At 38.2% G+C, this 24,222-nt stretch overlaps 3 protein-coding genes across 3 annotated transcripts; all 3 read left to right on the forward strand.

Annotated features, from left to right (window-relative positions):
- The first annotated feature begins 521 nt into the window (after positions 1-521).
- LOC103027251 (ras-related C3 botulinum toxin substrate 1-like) lies at positions 522-1,106 on the forward strand. Its single transcript, XM_049467002.1, has one exon. The coding sequence runs from the start codon at positions 531-533 to the stop codon at positions 1,104-1,106; it is 576 nt and encodes a 191-aa protein (XP_049322959.1). The 5' UTR covers positions 522-530.
- A 6,479-nt stretch (positions 1,107-7,585) lies between these two features.
- LOC111194918 (ras-related C3 botulinum toxin substrate 1-like) lies at positions 7,586-8,408 on the forward strand. Its single transcript, XM_022680405.2, has one exon. The coding sequence runs from the start codon at positions 7,593-7,595 to the stop codon at positions 8,166-8,168; it is 576 nt and encodes a 191-aa protein (XP_022536126.2). The 5' UTR covers positions 7,586-7,592; the 3' UTR covers positions 8,169-8,408.
- A 9,594-nt stretch (positions 8,409-18,002) lies between these two features.
- Positions 18,003-20,596, forward strand: LOC103022922 (rho-related GTP-binding protein RhoG). Its single transcript, XM_007258003.4, has 2 exons — positions 18,003-18,158; positions 19,118-20,596. Exon 2 carries the CDS (start codon positions 19,138-19,140, stop codon positions 19,711-19,713), a length of 576 nt encoding a protein of 191 aa, XP_007258065.1. The 5' UTR covers positions 18,003-18,158; positions 19,118-19,137; the 3' UTR covers positions 19,714-20,596.
- Positions 20,597-24,222: the final 3,626 nt, after the last annotated feature.

A 24,222-nucleotide genomic window follows, 5' to 3' on the forward strand; every position in this document is an offset into this window, starting at 1 on the left:
AACTGTAAAATAACAGATTTTCTCTGCAGAACATTGAGGGATATCATTTTATTGAAAGAATTTTATTATAAATATGCTTTAAAAAAAACAATGTATTTATGTAAAACATTTAATAAAAATGCTTGTGAATTTATTGGTTTTGCACTTTATATGAAATAAAATATTTGACTTTAACACAAACTTGAGTTTTTGTTTGGCAGCTCCTGCTACCAGTCATTTGATCGTTTTATTATGTTTTTTTTTTTACAGTAAAATAAGGCCCTAAGTACACCAGACAAAACATGAAATAAATTGGGTTCCTAATTTCTGAAATTATATAAAAATAAATGTTAGAAACACATTTAATTTCTTTTGGGGTTTAGAGATGAATGTTGGAATGTAAGAAATGGGTCTATATAGAATTAAAAAGTTTTAAATTTTTCCTACCACAATAGTTTTTATTGTCAATACTGCAAACAGAAAGCAGCAGTTGACATGATTGCTAACACATTATGTTTCCAAACTACTTCAGGCCTCTAATAAAGCCGGAAATGGAGACAGTCAAGTGTGTTTTGGTTGGCGATGCAACAGTGGGAAAGACCTGTCTTCTTATCTCCTTCACCAGTAATTGCTTCCCTGGGGAGTTTATCCCAACTGTCTTTGACAACTACAGTTTGGAGATCACAGTGGATTCCAGACCCATCACCCTTACCCTGTGGGACACAGCGGGAGCCGAGGACTATGACAGACTGCGTCCCTTATCCTACCCCCAGACAGACGTCCTCATCATGTGTTTCTCCATTTGTAGGCCAGCCTCTTTTGAGAATATTAGGCATAAGTGGTATCCTGAGGTTTCGCATTACTGCCCCAATGTACCCTTCCTGCTGGTGGGCACACAAGTGGACAATCGAGGAGATTCAACAGTTTTAGAAAATCTTAAGGAGCAGAAATTGACTCCTGTCACTCAGCAGCAGGGGCAGGCCCTTGCTCAAAAAATCGGAGCAATTAAATACCTTGAATGCTCGGCTCTAACGCAACGCGGGATGAGGGAGGTATTCATGGAGGCTGTCCGTGCCTCCCTGAATTTAAATACCGTGCCTCACAAGAGATCCTGTATTCTATTGTAAAGAAATGTGATAAAGTAATTTATCTATGCTTTGGCCCACATATTTTTTTTCTATTATTATTAGGTAGAAATATGATGCACTGCTATGGGAAATGTGTACTATACCTACCATGATTGGCATTACAGACAAATATGACAGTAATTACTTTTATCCTATGATGCAATGATGCTGTTTTGTACAGCAGGATAGGTAGGGTCTACACCCACCCCCACCCTAATCTGAAGATAGATTGATGTATATATATATATATATATATATATATATATATATATATATATATATATATATATATATATATCAATGCTATGAGAATGCTGGCCAGTGTTGAGCCTCACTCACAAGTTAACACCTCAAAGCTTACACAAGTGTGGGCATTTCCAAAAGAAAATCCTTTATAAATCAATTTACAGACTGCCACCCCATTACTTTTTGCATCATTATTTTTAACACATCACTGGTAGAAACATGATTTGGAATTCCCATAGGGCTCCACATTGTGCCAGTTTACACCAAGTCAATTCGTGTAATAAAAAAAAAAAAAATCCAATCAGCTTGCTAGGTTTCACTGACCCTACTGAAAAAGGGTCAACATGCTTGTGACAAATCCCCGTTTGGATGTGGAGATCTGCGCAGGTGCAGAATTGGGCCAGTGCATTATTGAGGCAACTAATACAAACTGATCATATGTTTTGTCTGATTTTATCAATGATTTTAAATGTATAATTAAAATGTAATTTGTTGTTTAGTTGTTCAGAAGTATTTTAAGTTAAACTCTGTCAACAAAGTAACTTACTATACATGGCGAACCTGCTCCAGGGCAAGTTAAGTAGAAGTTAAGTAGAAGAGCGGGTACAAACCCTGCCCTCTGTCCAATCAGAGAGCAGGAACTCAAGATGGTGTCACCGTTTCTCTTTTTTAATTATGTATTTATCATAGATACGTAACATAATACAAAACATTAGACTGAAATAAGAACAACAGTCTGACACATATCTTAGTAAACAACAAGAACATACAAACAGAAAATGTAAATAAACTAAAGCCAGAGGAAATGAAATACCAGTCTCTGTAAAACTGCTTTGTGACAACTTTTTTAGTAATACATTTTAATTTAATTTAATTAAACACTGAAAGTGTTACGGGACGTTCAGGGAACGGACCCAACGCAGAGAAAAAACTGCTGAGAACAGAAATTGCACCCTTAAGAGTGCTAGTAGGAAAAAAGGCGGGAAAACAAACAAAGGAGACGCCACATGTGGTGTGGCTCAAACTAAAAAGCTTTTCCCAGAAACTCAGACAACTGAAATAAAATTTTCCTTCTCTTTTTCTATTATACAAAATAAAAGGGGCGCTGAACAATTCAGCTCCTGAAACTTTTAGGCTCTAACAAGCCTTGCTTTTCTTGTTGGCTTTGCTTTGCCTTCCTTTTTAGTTGTCTTTAGTTAAGCTTTAGCTTTTCTTTACTGTTCTTTGCTGGCTGGTGCAACCTTGCCGGTCACCTCTCAAAAAAGGTGTGACAAAGACAAGCAGGAAACACAGCCTTAAATACAGGAACCTGCAGGTGAAGCTGATTGGCAGCTGGGGATGAGTGCCTCGCTGCTGCCGCCTTCTGCTGGCAGCTGATGGTGCAGGCTGAACCCTTACAGAAAGTTTGATGCAAATGGCAGTGTATCTAAATAAATCTCTTTTTTGTTCAATAAGGGGCTCTGCAAACTGTCTGCAAACAAATTTTCTGGTCTGAATTTATAAATGAAATATAACCTATCAGCAAAATATTCTTCCATAACTGTGATATTTGATATAATAATTCTCCTATGAGACTCTAAACCACTGAACTGTTTTGGATTTTGTTTCAGTCCATGTAATACCCATAGATGTTTGATTTGTGTTTCTCTGGGATGAAAAAACAAATAAAAACATCAAAAATGAACTCCGGGGAAAGCTAAATTTTACTGCACAACTATTTACACAATTTCTGTGATTAAACTGAAATGGACAATATATTGTGGCGTGGAAGAGGAATGAAGACCCGTGAGACTCATGCTGAATGCTCAACAGCTCCTTTATTGAACCGGCTTGCCACTCACTTACAGTCTTTAACAAGACTAGGAGAGCTAAAACCATTACCCCACAGAGCTCAAACAGCCCAAAGGCCACCAACCCAGCTGTGTGTCTCCCAGATGGCAGATCCAGAGTGGTGCCCACCCTCTCTGCATAACCCCTCCCAAGGGAGATGCCCCACCCCTGTCATCCTCGCACACAGGAGAACAGAAACATGCCTGCAGGCAGCCACACACACAACCCAGAGCCGCCACAATATATTTTAAGTAGTAGTTTAATCCCAATTCTCAAACCTAAAACACAATAAAACAACAAAAACTAGGTTTAATTTTCTTTAAAGATGGTCATTTATGCTTTCTAGTTATAAAAAGGTGGGTGTTGAGTTGACATTTTAGCTGCATATGATTTTGGCTAATGTGCCACAGCGTTCTGTGCTGAGGGTAAGGATAAGGATGAGGGTGGGAGAGACATATTTGTCTACCCTCACTGTTTGCAGTCTGTCTGTGAGGAAGTTGGAGCTCCAGGATGGATGGAGTCCCAGATTGTGCAACTTGGTGATGAGTTTGGAGGTATTGGTATAGTTGTGTTAAATGATGAGCTGCAGTCAGCTGCAGGTCAGTGTTGGCATCACCTGTAGAGTTTCAGAATAATGGTGCACCTGTCATTGCCACTGTGAGATGGAAGTCTCTGGTGGAGCTGCAAAAGATCTCACCACAACATTTCTACAGAAAGAGTTTTTAAAACTTTATTCTGCTACAACATAATTAGTAATGCTGTGTAGTAGTAATGGTCACAAGCTTGTTGAATTGATTGGCGGTTACACTATTCCACAGCCACAGAGAGAACCAATAAAAACAAGATCAGTTTACTATCATTAAACTTCACTAAGCTATCACTACATTTTAGTTCAGCAACTGAGGGAATTTATCTGACGTAGCTGGATAGAACTGTGGGTGTTGAGGGTAAGTTTACAATTCCATGTAACGACTACAGTTCCAAAGTTCAAAGATGTTTATGGTTATCTGAAGAGATATGACAGAACCAGGACCAAGACTGAGATATTTACTTTCTGTGTACTCCATTACAGGTAAATAAATTCTTAATTAAAACTGTTAAAATGATATCCTTAGATTTGTTTTTAGTTAGTGTATTTGTATTGTCTGTATTGTTAGGGCTGTAATGACATGATTTTACTTTTTATCTGTTTTATCTGTTTACATTTTTATCTGTTTTATCTATTTGTAGATCTGCTTCTAGGATCCTGTTTGCTTGCTATCAAAACATTTCTTTTTTTTCAGGTGCTATAAATCAATCTTTATAAATAGTATGCAATACCACACGAAGCATGCTGCAATCATTAATAAGTATAAATAAAATTGCATTAACATAATAATGTGATAAACATTTCCTTGTATAATTAATCTATTTAATCTCCACCCACGGATGTGTTCATTTTGTTCATTCTATTATGAGGTATGATTCTGCAAGATGCCTTTAATACAGGCAATGCTTCTATAACTTTATATTAGGATTGAACATATGTTAAAGGACTGATACAGATTATAATTTATGAAGGAACTCATAAAATGACCAGGGTGTGTCATCACCATTTCTATCAGTTCCATTTTCACAAACCGGGATGCCAAGTATAGAATACAACAGCAGGCAAACAGTTTGTTGCAGCCATGGAGGCTAGAAAGCAAATTGTTTTAACAGAAGCAGCATTAGATTCTACACAGTCTGAGACAGTTTAAAGCCCTGAATAACCCAGAAGATGGAGCCATTTTGGCATGTAACCGTTAAACTTTTAGCAGTTTACAGAAATATACAATAAAAATTTAAAGAAACTCTCTATACTGAGTAGTATCTCCATCTCTAGTGTTCTTTTTAGAGCAGTGTTTTTGGGAATAATGGACCCAGAGTTAAATAAAATCCACATGAGTTTTATAATTTATAAAATGATGAAAAATAAAAACATACAGTTGCTAATCAGGGGTGCGTTTCCCGTACAACGACGGAGCCTAGCATTGAACTAACGTGGTACGATGCATCGTTAAACTAACTAACATCTGAATTACGACCGTTTCACGAAACCATCGTACTTTATTGGTACCACAGAAGTCTGAACTATGTTGGTTTAAACCACTGTGGTCTTAACTAGGGTGTTTCCAGATGTGTTCGGCCAGACTTTCCCAGCAGAAAACGTGCAAAACTCACAATCTTTAAAATATTATGCCAAAAATATGTTTCTAATGTATCATTTAGGCTATTTATATTGTAATTATCACCAGAACATAACGGACAACAATACTATTAATAAAATAACAATGAACTGCAAGTAAAATGTACACAATAATTGCTACCCACTGTGCAAAAGGACACTGGGCCAGATCCGTTTTGAATTGTGCCGGATCTGGGCCAGATCCTTTTTGCTATCTGGGTATATATTAATTATTATTTGTAACAGACAGTGTTACTTATAAAAAGCATACACATATTTGCTATTGCAATATTTTTTTAAAATAAAATAATCACCATTCTGAATGAGTCTTATTAAAATGAGACATGAGAAATGTGTTTTACTCAGTGGTTCAGCAGAGCGCCTACGACGGTGCAGCGCGCGGTGTTCTGTCGAATTGTGCAACCCATCGAGATGTGCTTCTCAACACCAGCGCCCATGCGTGGAAACATTTTTTATTCATTTATTGTTTTTTTATGGTAATTCTGTTCTTTTTGGGTGCATTAATCAACCAGAAACCCCTTGCCATTATTTCTAGTATTACACATGTGTAAATGACAGCTGATGATAATGAAAGTAATAATAAGTTAGCAATAATAAAAAACAAATAAGGCTTATAATCACCCTAATAACCCTAAACTGTCTCCTGATATTTTGTTTCAGGCTTTCCAAATATTCTACCGAAAGCATGTTTAAATATGGGGCTTTTTCTAGCAATTTTATATTTAAAAATTAAATGTGCACTAGGGTAGTACGGTTTGACAGGGTAGCAAAACTCGACAGAACACCGGATGGAAGCCTAGTTCGAATCTCAGTCGTGGTTTTATTCTCTTGATGTTTTTTTTTCATAATGGCAATTAATGTTATTATTGTTTACATATATAGTAATGTAGCCTACATATTTCTACGTATTTCCTGTAATATATTATTTAACAAATACTAATTGATAACATTTGTATAGGCCTTGAAACACACGTTGTATTGGCTAAATGATACATTTTCTTTATTCACACTCTGTCTGGCCCTGTTACCTCCAGAGGATAATTAGGTAATTCAAAACACCTGCTTATTGCATGTCTCTATTTATTTTAAGACACTTTTACTTAGTTTTTTCTTGTTATGAATATATTATTAAAAGACACCTTCTTGCCTACTGTATGGATATATTTGTTTCACTGGGTACAAACAATGCAAATATACCATCAAAGGTCCTTAGGGTACAGGTGTTTACGTTAAAGCCATTTTAGAGTATTACCCCAGTGACAGTTTAATAGCCTTATTCAGAGAGTGCATATAGCACAGTTGGTTTAAAAAATATTTCATAAATGTTCACAGCACAAGTTATCTTTACTCAACAGATGCCTGCTTGAATAATTGACATACATCTTTCCAAGACTGTAAAATACATTTTAGCTAAAGAGCACTTCAGTGCACTTTTTTCACTAAACTGAATTCATGTTTGCCAAATAAAGCTAAATGTTAAAGACATACATTAAAAAATGGGCAATTAACTTACATTTTCAAAATACATTGAGTACTGAATTTTATTATTTTCCCTGGGCACACATGGGTAAAAGTGAAGTGGCTCAATTAATGTAATTAACACAAACATTAAAAAAATAGGTACACCTGACATCTTAAATCCTCGTGCAGCAATATTAATGTGATTTATCAGCTTTCTGAGTCCTACCGTCCATCGTCTGCACTAATAACCAGGAACTAAGCTCCTAACGACAGGTCTAGAGCTATAGTTGGAACGACGCAGCTGAACCACGGTAGTTGCGAATATTCGCTGGAACTACGGTTCTGGGAAACACCTGAGTAGCTTAACTAAGGTTCGCACTATGCAAGTTACTAACGTGGTTACCTCCATAGTTCCAACCACGCTTTTGGGAAACACCTGCGTCGCAGCTGCATCGTCCAGACTATGTAAGTTGCTAACGTAGTTAGCAACTACGCTTTTGGGAAACGTACCCCCGATTACAGAGTAAACGTAGTCCTTGTTTCTTCAACCTGGCAACCCATGTGAGTGTTGTATCTGGAGAGGGTCAGGTGGGGCAGACCATTTGGTCTGGAGCCATTTCACACACTCAGTTCTGTTGAATCTAATCAGAAATAGCAGTTGATATGGTCCCTTACACAAAATATGTTTTCAAACTATTTCAGGTCCCTGTAAAAGCTACTGAATGGAGATCATCAAATGTGTGCTGGTTGGAGATACAGCTGCAGAAAAGACCTGTCTTTTAATCTCCTTCACCACTAATTCCTCCCCCAAGGAGTACATCCCAACTGTGTTTGACAACTACATGTCAACTGTCATGGTGGATTCCAGACCCTTCACCCTTAAACTGTGTGACACAGCGGGTCAGGAGGACTACGACCGACTCCGTCCCTTATCCTACCCACATACCGATGTCTTCATCATATGTTTCTCCATCTCTGACCCAGCCTCTTATGATAATGTCAAGCTTAAGTGGTATCCTGAGGTTTCACATCACTGCCCTAACGTACCCTTCCTGCTGGTGGGCACAAAAATGGAAGAGCGAGAAGATCCAACAGTTTTAAAAAAACTAAAAGAGCAGAAATTGACTCCTATCACCAAGCAGCAGGGGGAGGCTCTCGCTCAGGAAATTGGAGCTACTAAATACCTTGAATGCTCGGCTCTAAAGCTAGTCGGAGTCAGGGAGGTATTTGTGGAGGTGGTTCATGCCTTTCTGAATACAAAGCCTGTCCTTCATGAAAAATCCTGTATGCTGTTATAAAGAAATGTGAATAGTTGACCTATCCATGCTTTTGTCCACAGGTGCATTATTTCATATTAGCTAGGGATGCAGTGCAGTGCTATGGGAGATTTTGGCCAATGGTTATTTTGTCTACAGTGGCACCTTCCAACCACAAACATACAATTTGTTTTAAGTGATAGACCAACACAAAGTAGAATATAATTATTAAGTGGAATGAAACTGACTCCCGGGTGTGATCCAGAAGTAAAAAAAAAACAAACAAAAAAAAAAACGAAAGGAGCAAAAGTTGGCTTCTATCACCGAACACCAGGGGGAGGCACTTGCTCACAACATTGAAGCTAACAAATACCTTGAATGCTCGGCTCTCCAGCAAGTCAGAGTGAGGGAGTTTTTTAAGGAGGCTGTCCGTGCCTTCCTTAAAAGATTCTGTTTGCTATTGTAATGTGTAATGTGTTTTGTTGACTTATCTTTGTTTTGTCTAGAAATTAATTATTTTCTATTAGCCACGGATGCAGTGAAATGGGAATTTCAATGGGAGCCAATATTCATATCTAATTTAATGACTGCAAATTGTTGCTATGTTTTTGCGAATTAATGAATATTCATGAAATGTGGAACAGTTTTTTTTCTATAGCATTATAGTGTGATGGCACCCTCTCCAGGAGTCTTCCTGCTCTGTGCAAAGCCCAATAAACAGAACTACCAAAAACAAACCATTTCCATTCATTATTGAACCAAACTGTTCAAATTGTCCAAAATGTTCATGATGATTTCATCAGATTTGATAAATTACTAAAAATAGTTAGTTAAGCTACAAAAGTGCTTCAGCCAGAATACAAGAAGCCTTCATATACATAAAAACAACAAGATATTCCCCTCAAATAAACAAACCTATAGGCTTTATTAACTATAAATAACTCAGTTACAACATAAGCTATAAAAGTGTTTCAGCCAGAATACAAGAAATATTCATATACATAAAAGGAACATGATATCCCTGTCAAATAAACAAACCTAAAGGATTTATAAAGTTAACTTAGTTAACTTAGTTACAACATAAGCTATAAAAGTGCTTCAGTATAAGGAAAATATTGTATGTAGTGGAGTTATTTAAGGTGGTGGAACAGATTAGATGTATTAACGTTACCGCTGCTGGTCGGCTCCACTCTCCAGCACAATTTGCAGCAAACTGAAGTTTATCAGACCTTCTAAAGTCGAACCAAATCCTCACCACTGAATTAGACCTCCCTCCTTCAATGAATCACTTGTGGAAGCGGCAGGGGCATTAATTTTGCATCAAAAATGTCCTGCGCTGGATCCGAGCGGACTCGCAGCTGACCGCTGCCCGAGCGGACCCGCGTCTGACCGGTGCTCGAGCGGACCCGAGGCTAGGCTAGGCTAGGCTCGGCTTGGTTTCGTTCTGCTCCGCTCCAGCGCGGAACATTTCAGATGCGAACCTAGCCTACCCAAGCCTTGAATCCGCTCGTCCCGGCTCCAGCGCGAGGCATTTTAGATGCGTAGCGGAGCGGACCCGAGCCTAGCCTAGCCTAGCCAAATCTAACCTAGCCTAGCCTAGCCTATCTGGCTACGTGCCTGTGTGATTATGTCATCACGCACAGACATAGCTCAGCTACGGAGACTGTGTTCAGCTCTGGGGCGAGCTTACACCAGTAAAAAATGCCTGTCCGTGTAAATAATGCATATCGATATACCACAAAAATGATATCACCGTTATTGAAACATTTCTTATCGCGATAAATACCGATATCGAATTATTGTCCAGGCCTAAATATACTCAAATACAGTCAATTTCAGTCATGATTAAAGGAAACAAACATTTTGCTGATGCAGGACGACTGTATGTGTGTTATTAAAAGCAGATTAAATCAAAGCTATGATGAGGAATTGTGTTTATTAAATTCTTATTTTCAACAAAATATAATGTAAATAACTATAGTTTTATAAATAAAGAGCTTAAGTCCAAATGTGCACTGTAAAAATTAGGAAATAAAGATAATACAGAATTAATGCAATGTGTTCATCATATAAGAATGGTTCATCATATAAGAGCTGCTTTAAATCTGTAACACTATATAAATACATATTAATAAAATGTTTTAAGATGTTTAGTGAAAGAGCAGTTCCTATAATTTGATTCAAAACAATACTTGAGTCCAGTAAAATAAAAATATAACCGTAAAAAGAAATTTTAAAATAATTGAAGTAAGGTAGCTCAAATAAAAGCCTTACAGAACAAAAAAGTCTTAATTTTCCTCTTGAAAATGTTTAAATCATTAAGGGCCCTCAGGTCATCTGGGAGAGAGTTCCAGAGTTTAGGGGCGTAGCAACAAAATGCAGCCTCGGAACTCTTTAACCGGGTGGTGGGTACCGTTAGCAAGTTTTTATTTGCCGACCTGAGGGACCTTAAAGGTACATGCCTCTCAATCATACTGCAGAGATATAAAGGAGCAAGACCATGTAAACACTTAAAAGTAAGCAATATTATTTTAAAATCAATTCTATATGATACAGGCAGCCAGTGCAACTCTTTAAGAACGGGTCAAATATGATCCCTTATCTTCACACGTGCTAATACTCTGGCAGCTGCATTTTGAACCCTCTGTAGGCTTGAGATAGTGCTTTTAGGAAGACCAGCAAGCAGTGCATTACAGTAGTCCAGGCGTGATGATACAAATGCATGCAAAAGTTTCTCACTGTCAGTTACTGTTAAAATACGTCTGACCTTAGCTATATTACGAAGATGATAGAATGCTGTTCTGGATACATTACTAATATGCCGTTTAAAGCTTAAGTCATAGTCAAATGTGACACCAAGATTTTTAATATGGTCTTGGGTTTTAACTGATAGGGACTCTAAATAAGATACTGCTTCAATACGCTCGCTACCATTTCCAATGATAATAAATTCAGTTTTATCATCATTGAGCTGTAGAAAATTATAAGTCATCCAGGACTTAATGTCTTTTAAACAGTCAAAAATTAAATCAATAGAACCTTTGGGGTCAGTAGCTAAAGACATATATAACTGAGTGTCATCTGCATACTGGTGGAATGAGATATTATATTTACTGACAACTCTAGCCAGAGGAAGCATGTAGAGGTTAAAAAGTACTGGTCCTAAAATTGAGCCCTGGGGAACACCGTGAGTGCATAGCGCTTAGAAGTACTTTCACCCAATGTCACATAATATTCACGACAAGACAGGTATGACCGGAACCAGTTTAAGACAATACCTGTAAGACCAACCCAGTCTCTCAGACAGTTTAGCAACACACAGTGATCAACTGTATCAAATGCAGCACTAAGGTCAAGAAGAACTAATATAGACAAATTTTCAGCATCTCTGTTTAATCTGAGATCATTCAGAACTTTGGTTAGAGCAGTTTCTGTGCTATGATGTGCTCTAAAACCAGACTGAAATGTTGCATTCAAATCATTACTATCTAGATATTGTTGAAGCTGAAGAGACACTACCTTTTGGATAATCTTGCCCAAGAATGGAATATTAGAGATTGGTCTATAATTTGTAAGATTTAAGGGATCTAATTTATTCTTTTTTAAAAGAGGCCTAACAGCCGCTGTTTTAAAACTCTGAGGGTATATTCCTTGCTGAAGGGATTGATTTACAATATCAAGAATATCTTTTGCCAGAAGACTGAAGACTTCTTTAAAAAATGTTGTTGGTAATATGTCTAAAGAACAGCTAGTAGTAGATAACGCTGAAACCACTTTCTTAAGCTTCCATATCAACTTCTAAAAAATCTGACAAAGTGCAGGTCGGTGTACTAGAAAACACAATATCGGTAAATGACTTATGGCTTTCTGTTATGCTTTTTCTAATAGAGGAAATTTTACTGCCAAAGAATTGAGCAAATTCATCACATATGCGATTAGAATGCTCTAGTGAAATGTGAGGTGAGTGGTTAACCAACTTGTCAATTGTGGAGAACAGAAATTTAGGATTATTCTGGTGCCTATCAATCAGACTTGAAAAATAGGCTGCCCTTGCATTTTTGATTTGTGAATTAAATTCAATTTGCAGATTTTTAAAAATTTCAAAGTGCACAGTAAGTTTAGTTTGTCTCCATTTTCGTTCTGCTTTCTCTTTTTAACTTATTTATTGATGCAGAATTTTTCCACGGAGCTTTAGGAATATTGTGCCTCTGTTTTGTTATTCGAGGTGCTATAGTATTTATACATTCATTTAATCTTAGTGTAAAGCTATCTACCCGTCTGTCACAGGAAGTGGCCTTGATAGGTGATAAAGTGCTAAAAAGATCACAGAAACTTGACACTGAGTCATCTGTAAGGTAGCGCTTTGTCCTAGTTTTCCTAGTCGTTTTAAAGCTGGCATGCGCAGAAAAGGTAAAGAAAACACAATAATGATCCGAAAGTGCCACATCAAGTATGTTTAACACCTTGGTCTCTGCCCCAAACGTTAAAACCAAATCTAAGGTGTGGCCATGTTTATGTGTAGGGCCAATTACATGCTGTGTAAGATCAAAAGAATTTAACAGCATAGTAAAATCACGACTAATATGATCAGACGATTTATCAAAATGAATATTAAAATCACCTGTAAATAAGATATGGTCAAAGTCAGTCATTATTTTTGTTAATAAATCACCAAATTCATTAAGAAATGCAGGGTGATATCTAGGTGGATGATAAAGTATAATAATTAAAAAAGACTGTTTGCCACTAAACTTAATTGCAAGATACTCAAAAGTACTATATTCCCCAAACCTCTGTTGTATAAGGCAAATCTTGCTATGATAAATGCATGCTACTGCCCCACCCTTCTTATTTTGACTCTTGGAACATTAAAAAAACAGTATTGAGGTGGGGTTGATTCATTTAGAGCAACATTGTCATCACTGCTGAGCCAGGTTTCTGTCAAAAAGAGGATATCCAGCTCATAGTTCTCAACCATTTGACCTATTAAAAAGGCTTTGCTAGCTAATGATCTAACATTGAGGACTGCAGCACTTAATACCTGTGATACCTCTACTTGTTCAATTGGCTTTAATGTAACTAAATTAGACCTAGCTGATCTGTAAAGAGTGTTCTTATGGATTTTACGACCATGCCACCGGCTATTGCATACCACTGGGATAGTAGACAGTCTCATAGCATGGTTTCTAGCATGTCAGACTTCTCGCTCCTCAGGAGGTGGTGTAACACAATATTGTGGGTTTTCTGGTCTGTTCTTAATACAAGACCTTGTTGCATGATTGATGTCGTAGAGTATGTTTGAGTGCAGAAGCCGAGATCCAAGGGAATTGGGGTGTACCCCATCTTGTCGAAAAAGTTCACCACGGTCCCAAAAGATGTTAAAATTGTCAATAAAATTCACCCTGCGATGGGCACAGGTGCAGGAAAGCCAGCTGTTCAGCATAAGTAGCCGGCTGAAGCGCTCATTACCCCGTTTGAAAGTAGGAATCGGCCCAGAGATAAACACCTCAACAGGAGTAAGTTCAAATAAATCGAGAAGGTGTATAAAATCTTTCTTTAGTATTTCAGATTGTTGCTTGATAATATCCCGCATGCCAACGTGCACGATAACTCTTTGTGTTGAAAGATTGTTCTGTAACACACATGGGAGCTCCTGTAGGATGTCACAGACAGTTGCCTGGGGGAAACAAACAGTTCTATGGAGCCCACTTCTCAGATCTCTAATGGTGGAGTCCCCGATTAACAGGGTATTTGATTCTGGAAGAAAGTTTGTGTTTTTCTGATGTTGCCAGTTATTTCTAGTTGGTTTCTGGCGATGTTGTTGCCGCTGCCGTTGTAGAACATTGTCTGGATGTCTTTTATGAACTACTGAGTGGCTAGCATAGCGTGGGTTCTTTGCCTTATATGTTTCAGCTTGCTTTCTGGAATTCTGAGACTGAATTTGTGGCTTATTCTTTCCTCCAGAAGAGACTGGCCTTGCTCTGTGATCTGACAGTAACATGGAACATTCTGTTTCTTTAAGCACAGCATATTTATTAGAAGTAGAAAAAACTTTGTGTTGTAGATTTTGCTTGATCTGATTGATGTTTCTTAGTGCCTCTTGCTTGCTTTCCCCCAATAATAGTCCACTCATTTTTGCTGGCCAGGCCAGGGGTTGAAGCCAAAATTAGTTTTGGCTTAGCTCCCTGTTTATGCCATTTCGAAGACAAAGACACTTCATTGCTCAGGCCATTCCATGGCTCTGTTAAATCAGCCACTCTTGTAGTATTTACTGTTTGGGTATCTGGTACCAGTATTGAGTCTAGAAATTGTTCATCATCCCTTATGGAGTGGAGTGTAGATATCTTGGCTTGGAGTTCAGAAACTTTTTCAGCTAGTCGGTGACAGCCCAAGCAATCAGGAATTGATGAAGTTGATAACATGTCTAACTAGATACTAACAAAAAGCTAAAAGCTAAAGCTAAAAACTAACAAGGCAGTGCAACAGGGACTTACAGATCCTTGTGAATGCAAAGCCTGCAGAGTTGAGGAGCTGCAGAGTTGAGGAGCTGCAGAGTTATGGAGGTGCAGAGTTATGGAGCTGCAGAGTTATGGAGCTGCAGAGTTGAGGAGCTGCAGAGTTGAGGAGCTGCAGAGTTGAGGAGCTGCAGAGTTATGGAGCTGCAGAGTTATGGAGCTGCAGAGTTGAGGAGCTGCAGAGTTGAGGAACTGCAGAGTTATGGAGCTGCAGAGTTATGGAGCTGCAGAGTTGAGGAGCTGCAGAGTTGAGGAGCTGCAGAGTTGAGGAGCTGCAGAGTTATGGAGCTGCAGAGTTGAGGAGCTGCAGAGTTGAGGAGCTGCAGAGTTATGGAGCTGCAGAGTTATGGAGCTGCAGAGTTGAGGAGCTGCAGAGTTGAGGAGCTGCAGAGTTGAGGAGCTGCAGAGTTATGGAGCTGCAGAGTTGAGGAGCTGCAGAGTTGAGGAGACACATATAAAAATCTAATGGTTTGATAGATGTTGATCTAATTTTAGACGAAAGCTTTGGCTAAAGGAGGGAATCTGCTAGTGTTTCCTAGTATCTAAAACTGGATCACTATATTTTAAACCACTTTCATTTTATAGGGATTATTTCTTACTTTCGAGTTTGAAGAAATAGTAGAACTAGTGACAGGATGTTCATCTTTGTTCTGTGTACGTGAATCATGGATATGCATTTTCAGGAAAAGATCATCATCTGACAGCTTGATCTGTTTAGCCAGAAGTCTGTGAGGGACGTGAGAGAATAATTGTTGAACGGTTTGAAAATGCTGATTCAACTCTTTTCCAGATAGAACATAAAAAAATGGAGAAGTAGTCAGAATGTCATTTAAATGCTTTTATTCCTCGCCTCACTATCACACTATCCTGCTCTTTCAGACGAAATAAATAATGAAAGAGGAACCAAATTGGCGTCTTTAGGAAACGCCTAAAATGGTTTCTTAATCTGATGTACTTTGATATTTTTTTTAAACCAGATTATTTGCTGATACACTGTTTAGCATTAAGTACTGGCTTTTTTTTAATACAGAAATACTGTATTTTTGAAATACAGTAAATCACTCCAATTTGTATATGCATGTGAAACTGCCTGCATTAGCGAATGATGTCAACCCGTAAATTAGGATTCATGGTCTTGCTCACCTTGGCTTGCGACCGCCCACTGCAAACACGTGAAAGGAGTGTCACAGTGGTGTTAGTCAATCAGAGGCGAGACTGTTACATGCAGACAAACCAAGTCTCCCTGAAGCTGCGGGAGTCTCACGCATTTCGGTAGTGGCTCCCTGGTGCCCGCGAGTCACATATAATCTCCCGGAATTCAGAACGAGCGCCCCAAACGCGAGCACAGGTGACAGACTTTTTTCCTCTAATCGCGTGTGGGAAGGAGAGAGAGAAAACAGAGAGGGTTCTGATTGGCCTGTTCTCTGCAAAGAGTCTATGAGACAGCCAATCAGTTTTTAGTGTGGTCGGGCAGTGTTTTCCCCCCCTCCCGGACGGGATTTGTTCAGTGAGTGAGAGAAAGCAGATCATGGGAGGCTATATTAATAATTGTTGTAATATGATATGAAATGTTTTTGATGTTGTGCAATTTTTTTGTGATATTGTAACTGTCAATTTTTGTCAAATAAAGGTGGCGGTGTTGGGGGGTAACCTCCCTGAAATCAACTTTTGCAACTTGGGATGTCTGTACATGTTATGAATATTCATGAGTGAGAGTTGAAATTCTGTCAGTCTTTCCCACCCCAGTCGTGTAATATTGGAATCAGTTGTCATTACATTTGTGTCATTACATTCACATTACATTAATCTTACCCTGTTAAAAATAGTTAAGGAAACACTGGTCATCCAGAAAAAAACATACTGACATAATGCTGGTCAAGAACTAGTTAACGAGCTAGCCTACCAGCATAGGGTATACTTATTGGATATTTTATCAGGGTAATTGAACCAAAACAAAAACAGTGCACCATTAGCTTTTACACAGAACCATTATATCCAATTAACTAAGAATTAACAATTAAATAATTACAACTGTTAAAACTCACATATCTCATATTAACTCTATACCAGTCATATATTAATTTAATAACCTGAAACATGCGACACAATACTCTTACAAAAAAAGTTTATTTAAGTCTCCTATTAGTATAATTATTTTAAACTAAAATTAAGCAAGTATGCTTTCAGTTTTCCTATTTTTGAACTTATCAGTGACATACTAAACATAATTATGCAATTACAGCACAGTGCAAAAAATAATATAGTAATAAAGTAAACTGTAAGTATTATTTCAAGTTTACATAAAAGTATAAAACCGCTAGACTAGTAGTTTACTAAGAGTATACTTAAAAGTGTATTTTAATAAGCTAAAAATACAATAGCAGTTTATAAGTAGTAAACCCATATTTTGCCCATATTTGTAAACTAGATGCATACTCAAAGTGTACTACGTGTACATCCAAAGCATACTTAAAAGTATACTTTTATATATTAAAATTGGGCCAAATTAGGCCCAAGAAGTATTGAAATAGTACACTTACAAGTCTACTACAAGTACACTGATACCAGTATACCATAGTATTTTTTTTTGTAAGGGTAGTTTGTAGAATAAGGCTAGCTAGCTAGCGTATTTTTAGCATATTTCATCCACAAGTGCACTTGGCTATCTAGGTAGCCTGCTTTTAGCTTCTACCAGAGCACTCTGCTAATGTAGCGCAGAGCTAACGACATGTGACTCAGAAATATTGATTAAAATAATTGAATTTACTAACAAATCACAGTTTAACAGGATCTCATCTAAAATCTATTCCATGGCATGCAGTGAATATAGTGGGTACCCCTTCTGCAAAAACTCCCCAAAACCACCCCCCACAAACACCAACCACCCCCCCCCCCCACCGCAAACTCTCACACAGCACCACCCCCCTGAGTTATATGAACTTAATACACATAAACAGCCCACAAATACAGATACAGACCACAACAATTTATAATAGACCCAGTATGTATGACGACAGTATGTATGATGGAGATGCATTTTACTAGTAAGTATAAGTGCATGTGATTACATTTTTATTAGGATAAAATCCAGATACAAGTCAAATGAAGTGTTTAGATGTAAAAGGCTTGTAATATTGTGGTCTAATGAACTGAAACTTGAATGGGTTGGTGGTACATGATGCATTCACAGATGACTTTTGCCTTACAGATGGCTTTAAAAAGTCCAGCTTCCGAAAGTGTCTTATTTCTTAGCCTTTGCACTAGTCATCCTATTTTGTAACCCTATTACGCAGACGAGAGTACCAGAAAAAAAACAGGTCTTGTGAGACCCAGAACTTCCTCACAATGACTAAGCTACAGAGCCTGCACAGCATTTCAGTATCAGAAGCTGAGGGACAGTAGCTGACATGGCTGGATAGTACTGTGGGTGTGGGGGCTGAATTTAGCGTTCCATGTGATAGCACTCGGGGAAAGAACTACACTTGCAAAGTCTTCAGCTAAAGGATTATCACTTCAGGTAGGTTTAGGCTCTGAACCATTGCGTATTAGACTACTTTTTTTGGTCTTACCCTCATGTTGATAAATCAACTGAGACAGGACAGATAGTACTCCAGGCCTTGTAGACCTTGGAAAACCTGTAGACCTTGTACTCTCAGGAGGGATTTGTGAAAAAAACGAGCAGTGGTGGCTCAGTGGCTAGGGGACTGTCTTACTGGTGACAGGGCTATGGGTTTGATACCTGGGTTCGACAAACTATTGCTGTTGTTGGGCCTTTGGTACAGTATAATGTAAGTTTATTGGTCTGATTGATCAACACAAGTATGGTGAATATGGTTGTCATGTCTTTTTTTATATGGATGAATAAATAGCCATAAGAATGACTATAACAAGTGATAAGCTTTTTATTGCACAACTGACCTGTCTTTGCGCAGCACACACATGTATAGATTCCTGTAAGTGTTATAGGGTGTGTCCTTTATAAAATGGTTCTTTAAGCACTTAATATAGGCAATGGTTCTATGTGGAATGTTCAATGCTCAAAGGACTGTAATTGTTTAAAAGGTCAAATGATTGTTTTTTCTTTGATAAAAAAAACTGTAGTTTTTGTAATTGTTACAATTGTTACAAGTCCAAACATTTTTTTGGTGTGTACCAGAAAAATTTGACAATAATTAACAGAACAATGGTACAGTAATATTACTGTATTCTTTCACCGATAAGAAAGGTATTATGTAGTGTTACATAGTTTTTATGTAAACTGTCCTGTCTGCTTTACCAGAGCTGCATTAGTGCATTTAGCAGCGTTCCAGACTGTCAAACTGCCAAACTACCGAATTCTGTTTATTACAGTCAGAGGAGCAATGGTGCCACAAGGAGTTATTTGGGCATAAAATCTCACAACTATAAAAAGGGAGGGCATTGGTTGACATATAAATTGATAGGGCTTGCCAACAAAATGTTTTTCAACTTTTTTAGGTCTCTGGAAAAGCTGGAAAATGCAGACCGTCAAGTGTGTGGTGGTTGGGGATGGAGCCGTGGGAAAGACCTGTCTTCTTATCTCCTTCACCACCAATGCCTTCCCCAAGGAGTACATCCCAACTGTGTTCGACAACTACAGTTCACAGATCACAGTGGATTCCACACCTACCAGTCTTAATCTGTGGGACACAGCGGGACAGGAGGCCTACGACCGATTGCGTACCATATCCTACCCCCAGACCAACGTCTTCATCATATGTTTCTCCGTCTCTAACCCAACCTCTTTTGAGAACATCAAGCTTAAGTGGTATCCTGAGATATCAAAACACTGCTCCAATGTACCCTTTCTACTGGTGGGCACAAAAATGGACGAGCGAGACAACCCAGAAGTTTTAAAGAAACTAAAGGAGCAAAAGTTGGCTCCTATCACCAAACACCAGGGGGAGACCCTTGCCCGAGAAATCAAAGCCATCAAATACCTCGAATGCTCGGCTCTAAAGCAAGTTGGAGTGAGGGAGGTTTTCGAGGAGGCTGTCCGTGCCTTTCTGAACCCAAAGCCTGTGCCTTCTAAAAGATTCTGTTTGCTGTTGTAAAGAAATGGATTTTGTTGACTTGTCTATGCTTTGTCCATGAATGTAAACCGCTTCATACTTTTCTAGTCGCTAGGGATGCAGGGAAATGGGAATTTTAAGCCAATATTTACATCCAATTTTATAACTTCAAACATGTACTACTAATAATGCTCTTGCTGATTCATGAATATTTTTGAAATGTAAAAATGTGAGCTAATCCTAAAGGACCAGCATTATATAGAAATATAACATTAATTTATATAACCCTATGGTGGAATAGTGGCCTGTCCAAGGGTATTCCTGATCTGTGCAAGCACAATAAACAGAACCACTCAAAACAAAAATCATTTTTGTGTGTTATTAAGCAAAGCTTTTATTGCTACCCATTCATAGAGATTGGAGCCTGATCTTGTATGACGGAAAATAACAGCAAGGCAGCATTGCAAAGATGGCCTCCAAGTTGTTGCCAGTTGTTGTTGCTTGTGTCTTTGTTTTTGCCGCCATCTCATCTAAAATTCTCTGGGTCGACCTGCTGCCAATGTCAACAAAAGGTGCCAATGTGCCACGAAACTCTACACTACCGCTCAAAAGTTTGGAACCACTGTGATTTTTTCTTGTTTTCAATGGAAACACACACGAGATTAGAAAATATAGGCAATATAGAGGGGATTCAGGCATTGTCAGAGTAAGAAATGTTCGTTTTAATGGAAATTATTCCATTAAATGTTGTTTGATCCACAACACTTGCTTCCAATCTTTCACTGTCCAATGTTGTTTCTCTTTGGCCCATCACAGTCTTTTCTGTTTTTTTCCCAGTGTGACTTATGAATTTTATTGATTGTTCTGCCATGATGTCCCAGCATCCTGAGTTACCTCTTTACTGTTGATGCTGACACTGGTGTTTAATGGGTTTCCTTACTTTACACAACAATATAATAAAAGTAATCTAGAATGTTGTGCTCCCTTTCATGCTCCTTTTAACTATAATGATTTTCAGCTGAGCAACTGTTATGCTAGTGTTTCCTAATGTCGAACGGGATCATTTCCCTTTAAACCAGTTTAATTTTATAGGGATATTTCCATAATATGTCCTCCCTATTTTGAGACATTCTGTATTGTGATGAAAATGTTTCAAGGTTTTAGTATGTGAATTTTGGATGCTTTAAGTAGTCTACGTTTTTTTCTGCATATGTTTGTGCAATCTTTACTTTGTAATATCTTTCACAGAGGCTGAAGAAGCAGTGACAGGATGTTCATCTTTGTTCCATGTATGTGAATCATGGATATGCATCATGTAGTCTATTTCACAGAAAGACAAAATGACAAAATGCGTTTCAGGACTGATTCAGTTAAATGATCATCATCTGACAGCTTGAACAGTTTAGCCAGAAGTCTGTGAGGGATGTGAGAGTTAATGAGTTAAACTCGTTGTAAATGCTGATTCAAATCTTTTTTCAGATACAACAGAACAAATAGAGAAGTAGTCAGAAAGTCACTGAATGCTTCTATTCCTCGCCTCACTGTCACACTCTCCTGCTCTTTCAGACGGAATAAAGAATGAAAGAGGAACCAAATTGGAGTCTTTAGGAAACGCCTAAAAGCTGATTTCCTACCACTCTTTATCAGATAGAGAGAGAATGAGATGGTATTATAGGCCTGCTGCTTACAATTTGTTTATTTGCATCTCCTAAATTTCTTTAAACTTTTTGTTGTTTCTCAAGGTTTATTATTCAGTAATTAGTAATTATTATTATAATTATTAGTATTATACATTACAGGAGAGCCTGGAACGCTGCTTTGTATCATTCACAAAAAAAGCTGTTAAGCCACAAAGGAGGCTAAACATAGTCTAAAAGGATATAATATGGAAAGGTCTCATGTGGTTCTTGTTATAATTATATAATGGGGCTCAAACAATGTTTTGTTAAAAGCCCTATATGGCTGAGAAGTAAATTTAAAACTTAGGGTACGTTCACACAGCAGATCCGTACGGTGGCCGAGAAAGCCCAACGCAGTGCAAATTGAAAAGCGCTGCAAAAGCACAAAACACATCCATCAAAATTACAACACAGGCGCAGCAACTAGAAAAACGCGCTGCAAATAGAAAAACGCGCTGCAAATAGAAAAACGCGCTGCAAATAGAACCACAACACAACGGAAGTGAGTCACAACACAACGGAATTTTCCCGGGGGACCTTAAAAGATACTGTACGTCTCGGACTTCACTATGTGTACAAAAGACAATAAGTGGCAAACAAGGCGTTTTGTGAAGCAGAACTTTTAATAACAAGCACACAACCGTGGCAATCACAGGTAATAAACATAACTTACTTTTCAGAAGCTTGTTTGCCACTTTTTGTCCTTTGTATACAGCTGGTACAGCATCTTTTAAGGTCCCCCGGGAAAATTCCGTTGTGTTGTGACTCACTTCCGTTGTGTTGTGGTTCTATTTGCAGCGCGTTTTTCTATTTGCTGCGCCTGTGTTGTAATTTTGATGGATGTGTTTTGTGCTTTTGCAGCGCTTTTCAATTTGCACTGCGCTGGGCTTTCTCGGCCACCGTAGATCCGAGTTTCTAGCCAAATCCCATATGTAGTTTAGACTGTTCTTTTAAAGTGACCCATATCTGACATCTGTCTGAACGGTTTACACTTTGTAAGTGGCACTTCAATATCAGCCTTAATCTCAAAAGCGAGTTTAGACTGCAGCTGAGCTTATCACTGAGAATTCGCTTTAGCTCGTGTGTGGTCAGGTTTTTTGCAGTCGCGATCTGTACTTGCAATGTAGTTTTTTAAGATATATGTTGTAAACACAGTAGTAAAACAGCGAGAACACATTTACACATTGTGACCAAATTTGGTATAGGCAGCCAAAATATAACACTGAAATTGCATACAACGTTTGATGGACATAGTGTTAAATGAGGGAACTAAAACAGTAATTTTAGAATTCTGAATTTTTCTGACTATAAGGTGCACCTAAAATCCTTTAATTTTCCCAAAGAACGTCAGTGCGCCTTATAATCCAGTGCGATTTATGTATGAATTCTACAGTAAAGCTACTCAGATGAATTACAGAGTATAAAGGAGCTGGCGCTGCTATTTGCAGCTGGGTAGCGCTGGTAACTGGTGCTGGCTATGCTGCTAACCACAGTTGGCTATGCTGCTAACCAAGGCTGGCTATGCTGCTAACCGCAGCTGGCTAGTGCTGCTAACCGAGGCTAGTTTTCACCCTTACACAAAATACTGGAATTCTAAGCTTACTGTAAATAAACAGAAGCGCTTTACTCACCCAAATAAAGAGTTTTCAGGAGAGAAATCTGTGTAGATTACCATCCAGTGCTCGTTTGACTTTAAAATACATATATTTTTATTATATACAGTTTTGTTCACTTTGCCGTTTCCCCATTAGAAGGGAAACATGGCAACACCCTTGCTCACTTCGATGTAGGCATCTTTACTAGTGTCGCTTAATGCGCCTTATAATCCGGTGCGCTTTATGTATAACAAAATAGTCCAGAAAATAGACGTTCATTAATAGTCTTATAATCCGGTACACTTTATAGTCCGATATGCCTTATAGTCCGAAAAATGCGGTATCTGTTTTGGACCTAAGATTCTTTATATGTAATTGGGTCAATATGGGTTTGAACTTTATATTATTATTATTATTGCTTTGTATATGTTTCAAAAACGGTCTTCTATCACAGCGCAGAATTACCCCAGAACCAGCTTTAAACACTGTAGCCGTTTTACCATTTACTGTTTTTATTATGCAGTGAAATAAATTAAGAGATGTTTGGTGTTTCTGGCTTGTTGTTTTAGTACATTAAGCCACGTTAAGATTTGTCCTTATAATATGTTTTTGTCTCTATGGCTCTTAAATTAGTTGGGCTAACTCTGTGGTTCTGGAGTAACAGTGTCCCACTAGTTTTCCTACTGTATCACACAGTTTTCCCCAATCAGGGCAGATAGTTAGTTGATTCATTAGTTGTTTATTTGGGTCAGGTGTGTTAGAATTATTATAAACGAATGACCATAATGAAATACTAAACTCGCGGGGAAGCGCTGCTCCTGAATTGAGAACCACTTTCTCTTCACTATCTGTCTCTTGAAGCTCTAACACAGGCTACACTGTTCAACATGATCAGACTGAAAGGTAAAGATCCTCAGTGAAGAAAAATAATAATCCAATATGTGATCCGGCCGGAGTTTACTGGTGTAGTGCAGAATTGAGTTCTTGAGCGGCATTCCTTGTCGCTTTGCTGTGAAATCAGTTAAGCATTAGCTTAAAGTTAGCATATCTCATAACTCAGAGGATCCAGTGATATTTAGGTGGAAAATGTACACAGAATATAATGTGGGGTTCTGAACATATTTATTTACCACAGAATGTGATAGAGGCAAGTTTTTGAAAAGCCCATTCATTTTTTTCCGTTGCCCAGAACCTCTTATACACGGAACACCAAATATGGGCAAAAACAACATGGCACCGACTACAAAATGACGACACGACTTCAGTGGTCTAATGCA

This window comes from Astyanax mexicanus, chromosome 18 (assembly GCF_023375975.1).
Source record: "Astyanax mexicanus isolate ESR-SI-001 chromosome 18, AstMex3_surface, whole genome shotgun sequence".
NCBI lineage: Eukaryota > Metazoa > Chordata > Actinopteri > Characiformes > Acestrorhamphidae > Astyanax > Astyanax mexicanus.